The following is a 12,514-nucleotide window of genomic DNA, read 5'->3' as shown; positions in this document are numbered from 1 at the left end:
AGGGCGAGAAAGAGGAGGGCCGAGGCTCGAGCGCCGGGAGAGAGACTCGCCATCGCGCCAGTACCGCAGCAGCCGGTCCTTGACGACCTCGTCAGGCAGGCTGAGCATCTTATCGCTCGGCTGAGGCACGTGCGCCGGCCAGGTGCCGCGAAAGGCCATCTCGCCCGCTCGCGCCTGCACGAGCTCGAGGAGGCAGTTGAGCGCGAGGTCGGCGAGCTCGAAGGGTGCGAGCTTGTCGCGCAGGGTCGAGGCGAGGTACAGGGCGTCGTCGAGAGGGCGAGGCAGGACGAGCGAGTGAAAGGCGGCGGAAAGGTGCTCGTGCTGCGAGGCGTTCTGAAAGTCAGCGGCCGTCGACGAGAGAGAGGGCTCGGCAACGAGAGAGGTTGGCGCACCTTGAGCCGAGCCATGTCCTTCTCGACGATCTCGAAAGCCTCCCACGCATGAGCCCCCCTTCCGAGCCGCGCCTCGACCTCGCGATACGCTGCTCGCTCGCCCTGCGCCGCCTCGTCCTCGTCCTCCTCGCCCGGAGCCGACACGAACTCGCGCTCGAGACCGCGCTCGTACGAGCTCGACATGCGCCACAGGAACGCCTGCAGGCTTGTGCTCGGCGCCCAGGGAAAGAGCTTTGACGAGCGGACGAGCCTGCGGGTCGAAGGCAAGTTTCGGTGAGGGACGGCTTCCTCGCTGCCTCACTCGACAGAGAAGACGAGACGCACCGTACGTCTCGATGAGGGTCGAGGAGAAGGCCGTCCTTGATCGAGTCGGCAGAAGCTGCTTGCAGGTCGGCCTCGAGGAGCGGCGAGGTCGAAGCCGGCCGGTCGACCGTCGAGTGCAGGGCGAACTCGAGCTGCGTACTGCTCGAACGTGTCAGTCCTTCCTGCCTAAGAGAGCGACGAGGAGAGAGTGGGCGCACGAAGAGTAGACCTCGCCTCGCTCGCGCCGCTCGGGCAAGACGAACAGGAGGAGCTCGCTCCCTTGTCCCGGTGCATCCGCCTCGCCGCGCGAGACGAGCGTGAGCACGACGCAGGTGTGCTGCGCCATCGTGGAGCGAGCAGTGAAAGGTAGAAGAGGAAGAGCGAGGACAGGAAAGTCCGCGGCGAGAGAGGTGCGGACGCCGAGAAGAGGTCAAAGCGGCAAAGAGGCGGCCGGCGCCTCCTGTCCGCTTGTCTTGGAATTGCAGAGGGGTGGATGGATAGAACGACAACAGATGGCACGTGTGTAGAGATGATGAAGGAGGGCGAGGCGAAGTGAGGAGAGAGGAAGTAGGGGGAGGAGGTGGAGGAGGGGAAGGGAAACCTGGAGAATACGAGAGGTTAGAGCTCGTCCAGGCAGCGCGAGTCGTCGACGATGATACGAGGAGGCATAAAGAGAGAGGAGGACGCACCTGTCACGCCGCTGACCCTCCATCCCCTCTCTGCCGACCCTTGAACCTGCCGACCGCCGCCTCGCGCTCGTCCCTCCCTGCCCACCCCCTCGCGTCGACCCAGCTCTCCCTCCCCGCGAGAGAGCCCGGCGCACACAAGACGGCGAGGACGTTGCGCAAGCCCGAGCGACGCTCCCACGGGTTGGCGGCGACGGGCTCGGACGTGAGCGGCGAAAGTGCGGCTCGGGCAATGGCCGGGCGAAGCTGTGTGCGGCGTACGAGAATCAGGTCGGGCTCGTCTGGGAGAGAGATAATGGGGCCGACGAGATAGAGAGAGAGAGAGAGAGAGAGAGAGAGAGAGAGAGAGAGAGAGAGAGAGAGAGAGAGAGAGAGGCGCACCATCTCGATCGTCGTGCGGTTGGTCCAGACGAGCCGGGCGTGGTACGCGGCGAGCCCGCCGACCGGAACGAGGAACGCGAGCGTCGCGACGAGCACGACGATGGACCCGATCGTGTCCCATTGGCGGAGCTGCGAGGCCGAGGCGCGTCGCGAGATGTGGTAGGCCGAAAAGGCGAGCGAGTACAGGCCGGCGACGACGGCCGAGAGGAGGAAGGCGATGAAGGACAGGTAGTTGCGCTGACCGATGCACTGCGTGAGTCGATTACAGTAAGAGGTCGTTCTCTCGTGTGGGAGCTCGTCGAGCGCAAGGAGGACAGAGGAAAGGGGAGGACGCACAGCGTTCAGGAAGGCGCACTGCGGGAACGGGAGGACGAGTGAGCGCGTGCTCGAGAGCACTACTCGAGCACAAGGAAGGGAAGAAACCGGGACGCACATGATGGTCGGTGCGCTCGACGCAGTTGTCGCACAGGCGGCAGTGGCTCGTCCTCGGCGGCCGACACGTCTTGCACGTCTCGCACCCTGCGAATGGATCGTGCAGGGTCAGCTCGAGGCACAAGAACGTCCACGCTCTGTGCCTGTCCCAGCAAGGACGGACGCAGCCCGACGAGGCTCGAGGCTCGAGGAGAGAAGGTAGAGAACCGACGACGCACACTTGCTCGCGACGACGCCGCCGCCCTTGACCCGGATCCACTTGGCCTCGACCTGCCACTCGCCGTCACTCGCCGAGCCCTCGCCTCCTTGCGAGGCCGAGCGCAGGACCCACTTGCGCGGCGGCGCCGGGTCGAGGTCGCGGGGGAGGATGCCCGGGTCCGAGAAGGCCGTCTTGAGCTGCACGGCAACGATCTCGAGAGTCAGTTCGGCGCTCGTCTCGGGACATGCGTGCCTTGAGAGCTGAATGCGGGGAGGAGAGAGGATGTTGTGGACGCACCATGCTGGTCCACATGACGGCGACGGCGTAGACGAACACGAGCACGCTCGCCTTGCCCTTGCCGCCCCAGCTCTCCCACAGGAACTGCCCGTTGAACACCCACCACGCGGCGGGGAGCACGACGGCGACGGCGAGCGACCCGACGAGCGGCAGCACGCTGTCGCCGCCCGTCATGAGGCGCCCGCCGCACAAATACCGATTGCGGCCGTCGTGGAGGCGATAGTTGCGCACAGGGCGCGACGTGTGCGGCGAGAGGATAGGCGTGAGCGGCGCGTGAAGGAGGGGGTTGTGGCCGGGTGCGGCGGCGGCGGTGCGGCGAGATGTCGGGGCGGGAGCGGGTGGTGCGGCGACGGTGGGAAGGGGCGAGGCGCGCGCCGAGGCGACGGGCAGCGACGTGAAGGGCCGAGGCTCGTACGGCGCAGACGAGCTCGGTGGCGGAGGTGGGAGGTCGACGGCCGAAAGCGGGCTTCTGACTCGCACCGACGCGAGGCTGTCCTCGCTCGCTCGTCGCGCCGTCGCGAGGTGCTCTCGAGCAAGCGCGCCGCCTGTCGCAAGGTCGGTCGCGACGTCGTCCTCGGAGAGAGGCGCGGTGGACAGGCGCGGCGAGCCGAGGGTCGAGAGGAGGTCGGTCGAGGAGCGGCGGGTGAAGGTGCTCGCGCGCGAGGACGGGCGCGCGGCGAGGTAGGGTGAGGGTGTGAGGGAACGCTGAGGCGGTAGGCTGTCGAGAGGAGCGTCGGTGGGCGAGAAGGAGGGGTTCATCGGGCTCGACACGCGCGTGATGACGGGGCCGTGCTGCCGAGGACGAGGCGAGAGGGCGTTGGGCGACGACATCGCTGACCTCGCGCCGTGTTGCCTCGCCGCCTCGTCGTCGTCGCGCGGTGCCCAACTGCTCGACGAGCCGCTGAACGGGCGCAACGAGGGCGAGGGCGACCGCGCCTGGGCGTACGAGCCTCGTGCGCTCGCCGCGCCGTACTCGTCCGCGCCGCTCGCCGAGCCGCCGCTGCTGGCGCGCCGTTGTGCGCTGAGAAGAGGGAGGCCGTTGGACGCGACGGCGAGGCCATTCAGGCTCGGGCTGAGGGGCGCCTGCTCGGCTGGCCGCGAGCTGAGCGCCTGGTCGGGGCAGGGCGAGTGTGCCCTTGTTGAGGTGGACAGCGGGCGAGTGGCGAGGTCCTCCTCCGAGGACAGGACGCGCACTGTCGGGCGGTGGCCGTGGAGCTGGACGCCCGAGTGCCGCGAGCTGGGGGACGCGGACGAGGGGGAGAGGGCGAGCTCGACAGAAGCGCGGGGGCCTGGCGGGAAGGCGCCGCTCATGCTGAGCTGCCCCGTGGCGCTTACGGAGCGAGCTGGACCGCCGTGAGGTCGTGCGAGCGAGTGGGAGAGAACAACGCCCGGCTCCGGCAACTCGTCGGAGATGAGGTCGACCGGGCATCCGCCTCACGCCTCGAGCGGGCGATCTGGCTGGAGTAGGAAGCTCAGTAGCATGCTATGGATAGCTTTGCTGAACCCGATCGTGCCCTGCGGAATGTCGAGACTTCTCTCGAGCCGACGGCCGATGACAACAGCAACTCGCGCTCAACGTCGACCAGCTGTCGCCGCTGCGACCATGGACGACGGCTCGGCTGCCTCCGACACTGGCGGCTCAGCCCCGTCTCCTCACCGCGGCCCCGCCCAGCCGCGTGCCTCGACCTCGGCCGCTCGCTTCCCTCTCTCGACCACGGCCTCGCCTCACCCGGCCACCGACAGCCACGACGACCAGCACGACGACGACGACGACGACGACGATGATGAAGAAGCGTGGGACGAGGTCGACATCCCGCAGGCCGCGGCAGAAGTGCCCCTCCCCGACCTCGACGGCGCCAACGACGCTCTCGACGCGGCCACCGCGGCGCAGCGGGCAGGAGGAGGCGGCATTGAGATCGTCATATCTCGCGCGAGCACCAAGAGCAAGGGCAAGGGCAAGGCGTGCGTTCAACTCTCTCCTCCCCTCTCGTCGCTCGTCGAGGTGGGGCTGACTCGGACGCCCGTGTCGACAGCAAGGCGGGCGAGACGGCTCGCGAGCGCATGGTCCGCCAAGAGCGCCACAAGGTCCACGTCCTGTCGCTCGTCGCCACCGGCATCGTCCGCAACAAGTGGCTCAACGACAAGGAGCTCCAGGTGCGTCCTGCTCTCGCTCCTCGCGCAGCTCTGGCCTGCTCCCGAGCGGGCTGGACTCCTGCTCGACTCGACAGGGGCCGACTCTGACACCTTATTCCCAGGCCCGCCTCGTCTCGCTCGTCCCGGCGCCGCTCCTGTACGCCTTCACCTCGATCACGCCTCAGAAGTACCCGAACCCGCGCGACCGCTCTCGCCTGTTCGACCTCGCCCTCCAGGACCTCGTCTCGTGGTGGTACGCCGCCTTTGAGGTCGTCCCGAACCGCGCCCTGCGCCGCCGCCGTCCAGACGACGTCGACGACGAGGTGGCCGGCTGGGCCGACGAGGGCGAGCGCCTGCGCGCACGCGTGCGCACCAAGCTCGACAAGGCGCGCAAGGCCGGCCGCGAGCCGACGGGCTTGACCGACCCGTCCAAGATCCCGCTGTACCCGTGGGAGGAGGCGCCCCTCCTCACTGGCTCGCAGCGCACGGCCGCGCTCCGCCGCCCGGACGGCCAGCTGCCGCTCACGCCCGACGGCGCCTTCATCCGCGCGTTCCTCCCTGCGTCCGACACGTGGGAGGTCCTGCGCCCCGTCGCGCCGCCACTTTCGGCGTCGACGTCGTCGAGGGGCACGAGCGGCGGCGGCGGCGGCAAGGGCGCGCTCGGCAGCCTGTACGCGGCGGCGGCCATGCTTCGCGGCAGCGCCGACCTCCAGGTGCAACTCCTCGTCGCGCTCATGCGCGCGCTCGACATCCCGGCGCGCCTTGTCGTCAGCCTCCAGGCCATGGAGTGGCGCAGCAAGTCGCAGAGCGGCGCGGCGCCCAAGCGCGGCGGCGGCGGCGGGTCCGGCGCCAAGGGTCGAGGAGCGGGCAAGGGCAAGGGTCGAGCGGCAGTAGGAGCGTCGACGGACGACGACACGGGCAGCGCGGCGTCGGCGGCGGCGTCAGGGAGGAAGCCGCCGGTCGGCAAGGCGGTCAAGGGCATCAAGAAGGCGAGCGCGCCCGAGACGCTCGTCCTCTCGAGCACGGCGTCCGAGGGCGAGACGGGCAGCGGGAGCGCAGGAGGGAGGAGCGCCGGCGGGACGAGGAGGAAGGGTCCGGGAGCAGGGGGTGGGTGGGTCGATGGGCAGGGCAAGATGGCGTACAAGGTGCCCAAGGTCAACCTGCGGCGGTCGAGCGGGCCGAGCGTCAAGGTCCCAGGGTGGAAGAAGGAGGAGGAGCTGCGGCGAGGAGCGAGTCCAGGTGCGCCCACGTCCCTCTCTCTCGTCCCCCTCGAGCGCTCTGACCCCTCTTGCGCTCGCCGCCGACAGACGCCTACGCCCTCGCGACACCGCCGACCCAGTGGATCGAGGCCTACACGCGCTACAACAAGGAGTGGATCACGGTCGACCCGTCGCGCAAGCGCATCCGGTGCCAGAAGATCATGGAGCCGCAGCGCGGCGAGAGCAAGAACGGCGGCGAGGGCAACGTGCTCGCCTACGTCGTCGCGTACGAGGAAGGTGCGCCCAAGCTCTCTCCCTCTCTCGTCGTGCGTCGGGTCCGCAAAGCGCCCATCTTGAACCTCGGCCGCCCCGCAGATGGGTCCGTGCACGACGTCACGCCGCGCTACGCTCGCGCGTTCACCAACACGACGCTCAAGCTCCGTGTCCCGACGTCGACCAAGCAGCGCAAGGACAACGACGGGCGCGACTGGTTCGCCGGCGTCGTGCAGCCCTGGAGGAGGAAATTCGTCCTGGTTCGTCCGGCCTGTCCCTCGCCTTGCTCGCCCGCTCGACAGCGTCGTGCGGGATAGCTTGTCGTCCTCAGAGCTGCTCTGACATCTCGCGGTCCTGCAGAATCGCGATCGAGAGGAGGAGCAGGAGCTGTGGAGCCGGTCGATCAACGAGCCTTTCCCGACCTCGATTGGCGGCTTCAAGAACCACCCCAAGTGCGCTCGCCTCTCTCTCTTCTCATCTTGTTACCCGTGCTCGAGACTAACGCCGATCCTGTCCGCGCAGCTACGTCCTCGAGCAGCACCTCCACCGCGACGAGGCGCTTCGCCCCGGCGCTCGCGACTACGGCCTCTTCAAGGGCGAGTACCGCGTCTTTCGTCGCGCCGACGTCCTGTCGGTCAAGTCGGCCGAGAACTGGTATCGTCAAGGTCGCTCGGTCCGGCCCGACGAGATCCCGCGCAAGTTCGTCAAGCAGCGCGCCGTCACGATCAACAGCCGCCGCAAGGAGGAGTTCCTCAAGATGGACGGCGGCGAGGTCGACGAGCAGCCGCTGTACAGCGAGAACCAGACCGACGTTTACGTGCCGCCGCCAGTCAAGGACGTGCGTCGCCTCGTCCACCGCCTCTTCCTCCCTCTCATGGCCTCGTCCGCTCACTCGTCGTTCTCGCGCTTGCAGGGCAAGGTCCCCAAGAACAACTTTGGCAACATCGACCTGTTCGTCCCGTCGATGCTGCCCGAGGGCGCCGTCCACCTGCCGAGTGAGCTCTCTCGCGCTCGGTCCTCTCGTCCCCTCAGCCTTTCACTGACGCCTCGTCGTGCTCGCAGGCAAGGTGGCGGCAAAGTGCGCCAAGACGCTCGGCATCGACTACGCCGAGGCCATCGTGCGTCCACCTCTCCCTCACTCTGAGCTGTCGAGCGCGACCTGACGTGGAAGCGGTCGCTCGCAGATCGGGTTCGAGTTCCGCCAACGTCGAGCTACGCCACTCATGGCCGGCGTCGTCGTCGCCGCAGAGCATGCCGAGACGCTGCGCGAGGTGCGTCCCGCCACTTTCTCCATCTTCACTCGTGACGAAACTCACGCTCAGGCCCTCCTCACGCGCAGGCCATCCTCAACCTCGAGCAGTCGACATTCGAGCGCGAGCTCGCCAAGCAGCAGGACCGCGTCCTCAAGCGCTGGCGCAAGCTCATCCAGGGCCTGCGCATCCGGCAACGCCTGCTCGACCAGTTCAAGGACCCCGAGGCCGTCGAGGAGAGTCTCGAAAGGGAGCTCAAGGCGGACAAGAAGGGCAAAGCCAAGGTGCGCCCCTGCTCCCTTGTCCTCTCTCTCTCTCTCTTTCCTTCTCTCGATGTCGCTAACACCTTTGCGGGCAGGCCAAGCCCGACGCAGAACTTTCCGCACCCTCCTCCGCTCGCTCGACCCCGGCACCCGCACCCTCTGCGCCCTCTTCCGCCGCCCCCTCCCCAGCCGCCGCCCCCTCTCCCCTGCGCATCAAGCTCCCTGCGCGAGGCGCCAAGCGTGCGGCGTCCGCCTCGCCACCCTTGCCCGACGACGCCGGCTCGTCCGCGTCCGACTCGCGCACGCCGCGCAAGCGCGTCGCCGCGCCTTCTGCCGCCACTGCCCCAGCAGGAGCAGGCGACGAGACGAGCGGGACGAGCACGAGCGGGAGGTCGTTGAGGGTGCGGATGCCGGTCAGGCCGCAGCGGGACGAGGTCGTGCGCGAGGAGGTCGAGGCGCCGAGGACGCGCAGGTCGACGAGGGCGAGTGCGGCCAAGGCGAGGGGCAAGCTCGTCGAGGAGAACGGCGCGAGCGATGCCGAGGAGGAGCAGGGCGAGTCAGGGGCGCCAGGGCAAGAAGAGGAGGCAGTCGAGGGGGAGGGAGGAGGAGAGGGAGGAGGTGACTCGGACTACGGGTTCGAGTACGAGGATGACTGAGCCTCGCCTCGCTCGACAGCATGTGCAACGACGCTTGAGCTCGCAAGTGCACGGCTTCGACGCGAGAGGAGAGTTCGAGAGCTCGAGGGGCTTCCAGAGACCGACAGGCTCGAGCGTTCTCTCGTCGTCCTCGCTCAGCCTCTCGCGGATCGTGCGCCAGTTTCGATATGAACAAGAAGGTGCACTGCATTTTTTGTATCGTTGTGGCCCTCGCGGCCGTCGAGAACTGCTCGCGAATGTCCGTCGCCTAAGTCCCTCCTCCTCGCTCACGCCTGGACGTCGTAGGCGACGCGAGCTCCGCCGAGCATGAAAGGGTCTGCGCGAGCGACAAGGTGTCAGTCCAACACGTAGAGGTGCTCGAGTCGGGAGAGAGGGACGCACAGTTGGCCTGGTACCAGTTGAGCATCGACGGGCGAGCGAGGCGCCTTGGGCTCGCGTACGACGAGCCGAGGACGATGAGGTGCTTGCCGTCGAAGAAGTCGGACTGTGATGGAGCGAACATGCATGAACGAGTCAGTTCCGCGTTGAGGAGGAAGAAGAGAGAGAGAGGAGGGACGCACCGAGTAACCCGGGTACAGGACCGACTCCTTGTAGCCCTGCCACGGCTCGAGGACCGAAGAGGTCCACATCCACAAGCCGCCGTCGGTCGCCGGGATCTGCGAGCCGTCGCGAGCCTCGAGCGGCAGCGTCGGCGGGACCGGGTGCAGGTTGGCGAAACCGACGTTGGCGAGCGGCTGCGAGACCGGGTGCTGCTGGTTGAAGAGCGACTGCTCCTCGAACGTCGGGAGACGACCGCCTTTGGCCTGCAGGACGGGAGGAGAGGTGAGCCTCATCGAGGCGAGGAAGAAAGCGAGACGAAGAGAGAGAAAGAGGGGGCGCACCTTGGCAAACTCGCCGAGCTGTCGCCCGCTCGCAGCGAGGGGCCACTCGCGAGCGTGCTCCATCGCGACCTCGCCGTACAGCGTCTTGACGGCCCGAGCGCCCTTGTCGCCCGCCCAGCTCGCCGGGACGAGCGTCTCGTCGCCCTCCTTGCCCTCCTTCTTGAGCCAGTCGAGGTACTCGCCGTTCGTGACGGGCAGGGCGTCGATCTTGAACGCGCCGACGCTCAGCTCGCGCTTCGGGTGCTCGACGTCCCAGCCGTACTCGTGCGCCGGGTCGAACGCCGCCTCGTCGTCGAGCACGTCCGAGTCGTCGTGGCCGACCGTGATCGACTGGGCGCCGAACGACAGAACCGTCTTGCGAGCGTCGACGCCTTGCGACTCGATGAGGCGTGACGTCGAGCGGGCGAGGGAAGGGAAGTCGGGGATGGAAAGGCCGCGAGGGACGTTGAGGTCCGTGCACGCCTGCAGGCAGATGTAGATCGCCGTCTCCCAGTGCATCCTGCGCGCGAGAGTGATCGTCAGGACAGGCACGGACGAGAAAGAGAGGGAAAGAAGGAGAGCTAGGACGCACGCCTCGTGCTCGAACGCCATCTGGAGGACCCGGCCGAGCCTCCTCGTCCACCGGCCGTCGTTGTCGGCGTACACCTTCTTGACGCGCTCGCGCGTGCGCTCGTCGTAGGCCGAGATGTCCTGCACGCTCGGCCAACCGTCCTGGTCGTCGGGCACCTCGCTGTGCCAGTGCTCGCACTTGGCCGTGTCGACGTTCGGGTCGATACCGCGCTCGAAGATGTCGGCAAAGTGGGCCGGCTCGGTGAGAGGCTCGCCGAGGTAACGCGAGAGGTGGATGTCGCGGAAGGCGGGGATGTGGCCGAGGTAGAAGAGCGGGACGTGGCGGAGCGGGATCGGCTTGGTGAAGTGGAGCTTGGGCGAGAGGATGTCGAGCTGCGACGACGCAGAGTTCAGTACAAGTCGTCGTCGAGGAGGGAGTCGAGAGATAGGAGGGACGCACCATGAGCCCGTCCCACGCCTTCCACATGTTTTCCCACTCGCTCAAGCTCGGCACGCCGTAGTCGTTGCCGCGCTCGGCCTCGTCGAGCTCGATGCCGAGCATCTGCGCCGAGCTCGCCTTGGTGGCCGGGAACCACATGCGCGGCTTCTCGACGAGGTACAGGTAGTGCGAGCGCGACGAGTCGGTCCAGTGCTGGACGAGGCGGAAGCCGGCGAGGTGGAACAGGGCGACCGCCTCCGAGAACAGGTACTTGTACGAGACCTCAATCGCGAGAAGCCTGTCGTCGAGAAAGGAGAGGTGAGCACGACTGACAAGGAGGAAAGGGGAGACGAAGTGGACGGAAGTCGGACGCACTCGCCCTCCTCGAGGTGGGCCTCCTCGCCGTCGATCGGGATCGTCAAGTCGGTCTTGGCGCGCACATAGGCCTGTGTGTACACCGAGCGTGAGTGGCCTCGAGCAGAGCTACTATCTGAGCGCGGCCCACACCGAGCGGGACCTTCTCAAAATCGAGTGGACGGCGGGCTCACCTCGTGCCTGCCGAGCTGAGCGTTCCAGCGGTTGACGTATTCGAAGTTGCTCTGCTTGAGGACCGTGGCCGCCTCGCCGCCGAGCGAACGACCTGCGACGTCGACGCCCTCGAGGATGAACGCGGCGGTGACGCCCTGCGGGAAAAGGGGTCAGTGCGCGCTCCCGACGACGACCGGCCGCGCGAGAGAGAGAGGGAGAGGGCGCACCTCGGGGTCGTTGTAGGCCGTCTCGATCTTGGGGCCGTCGGCGCAGCCGTCGATGCCGATGAGCATCGTGTCGCCCTCGCGCAGGTCGATGTTGCGCAGGAAGTCGACGGCCTCGTCGCGCGTGTAGTTGCCGCACGACGAGCCGAGCCACATGATGGACGTCGTGCGCTGCTCGTCGCCGCCAGCCGACACGCTGTCCTCGTCGACCGAGGGGAGCGCCGACGGGCTCAGGATCGGGCTCGTGAACGGCGACTCGGGCAGGGCTTGAGCGCGAGACGACGGCGACAGATTGGCCTGCTGCGCCTTGAGGAACGCGAGGCCCTCGTCGTACGTCGCGTGCAGGCCCGAGACCGACACACGGCGGCGCGACTGGGTGCCCTGGTCCTGGAGCGAGGTCGTGACGCAGTCGCCCTCGACCGAGGCGAGGGACGACAGGGTCGAGTGCAGCGACGCCGCCTCGAGGTCGAGCTGCAGTGGGTCTAGGCGTCAGGAAATGCTCGAGAGGAGGAATGAGAGGAGCGGGGACGCACCGCCTTGTAGTCGATGGCCTCCATCGGCGCGCTCTTGGTGTTGCCCTGCGACTGAAGCAGCTTGGCCATCGAGCGCAGGAGGTGGCGCGTCTTGTCGAGCGAGCCCGAGCCGAGCTCGACGGCGAGGCCGTACTTGGCCGACGGCGATGAGGCGGTCGCGACGGCGCCGTTGACGCCAAAGTTGAACGTGCCGACCTTGGAATCGCCCCTGCTCGCTCAAAGAGGCCGTCAGTTGGCGCCTTCCTGGACGGACAAGGTAGATGAACGACTCGACGCACCATTTCTCCTTGTCGGCGCCCGTGTTGCCCGCCGTGCTCGGCTCGTGGAAGCGCTTGTCGTCGCCGTGGTCGTTGCGGACGAGGAGGCTCGACGGAAGGCCGAACATGCGGCACGCGATCTCGTCGCCGTACTTCTCGAGGATCTCCTTCTCGGCCTCGAACGGGTAGTAGGCCTGTGCACACGAGGGGAGAGGCGGGTCAGGTGCCGGCCACGGGTTGCCGACGACGAGGAGGAGAGGGACGAGGGGCGCACCTTGGTGTTGGTGATGTCCTCGTAGATTTCGAGGCCGCGCTGGCTGTACAGGGTCATGGTCGGGATCGTGTGGCGGTACGAGAAGCTGCGGTCGGCGTCCGTCTCGCCGGGAACGACAGGCTCCTTGCGGCCGCGCAGGCCGGCGACGATCTGGTCGCGCAGCGGGTCGGCGACGCTGGTGCCGCCGGTCGAGCTCGACGCGTCGGACGAGTGCGAGGGGCTCATGTCCTGCGACGAGGCGCGCGAGGACGAGTCGGCCGCATCGGCGACGGGCTTGGAGGGCGGAGACGAGGGTGGGGAGCGGTTGCGCAGGTCGAGGATGAGGGGCGGCGGCTGGGTCGTAGTCGACATGGGGGTGGCTGTGT

General features: G+C 67.8%; 3 protein-coding genes across 3 annotated transcripts; 1 reads left to right on the top strand and 2 right to left on the bottom strand.

Moving 5' to 3' along the window:
* Positions 1 to 46: 46 nt before the first annotated feature.
* On the bottom strand, positions 47 to 4,001 carry RHOBADRAFT_46100 (uncharacterized protein; the record flags this gene model as incomplete). Its single annotated transcript, XM_018414720.1, has 9 exons — positions 47 to 321; positions 393 to 642; positions 717 to 854; positions 1,521 to 1,627; positions 1,763 to 2,011; positions 2,099 to 2,116; positions 2,196 to 2,281; positions 2,413 to 2,590; positions 2,691 to 4,001. Coding segments are annotated over 9 exons (2,612 nt in total), but the record flags the coding sequence as incomplete, so codon positions are not given.
* Positions 4,002 to 4,293: 292 nt separating this feature from the next.
* Positions 4,294 to 8,513, top strand: RHOBADRAFT_55250 (uncharacterized protein; the record flags this gene model as incomplete). The annotated part of the gene is made up of 12 exons (XM_018417749.1): positions 4,294 to 4,652; positions 4,724 to 4,844; positions 4,946 to 6,062; positions 6,131 to 6,319; positions 6,398 to 6,555; positions 6,656 to 6,747; positions 6,818 to 7,133; positions 7,209 to 7,290; positions 7,358 to 7,413; positions 7,480 to 7,566; positions 7,635 to 7,829; positions 7,904 to 8,513. The coding sequence occupies 12 exons, from the start codon at positions 4,294 to 4,296 to the stop codon at positions 8,462 to 8,464; spliced, it is 3,333 nt and encodes a 1,110-aa protein (XP_018269054.1). The 3' UTR covers positions 8,465 to 8,513.
* Positions 8,514 to 8,624: 111 nt separating this feature from the next.
* Positions 8,625 to 12,438, bottom strand: RHOBADRAFT_29220 (uncharacterized protein). The gene is made up of 12 exons (XM_018412862.1): positions 12,150 to 12,438; positions 11,897 to 12,069; positions 11,619 to 11,826; positions 11,089 to 11,556; positions 10,882 to 11,016; positions 10,709 to 10,779; positions 10,355 to 10,631; positions 9,917 to 10,287; positions 9,346 to 9,844; positions 9,025 to 9,267; positions 8,846 to 8,948; positions 8,625 to 8,780 (listed from the first exon to the last, which is right to left on the bottom strand). Exons 1-12 carry the CDS (start codon positions 12,372 to 12,374, stop codon positions 8,731 to 8,733), a joined length of 2,823 nt encoding a protein of 940 aa, XP_018269053.1. The 5' UTR covers positions 12,375 to 12,438; the 3' UTR covers positions 8,625 to 8,730.
* Positions 12,439 to 12,514: the final 76 nt, after the last annotated feature.

The sequence above is a fragment of the Rhodotorula graminis genome, assembly GCF_001329695.1.
Source record: "Rhodotorula graminis WP1 unplaced genomic scaffold RHOBAscaffold_12, whole genome shotgun sequence".
Taxonomy (NCBI): Eukaryota; Fungi; Basidiomycota; class Microbotryomycetes; order Sporidiobolales; family Sporidiobolaceae; genus Rhodotorula; species Rhodotorula graminis.
Note: the sequence above shows the minus strand (reverse complement) of the source record. Positions and strands in the feature narration are given on the sequence as shown.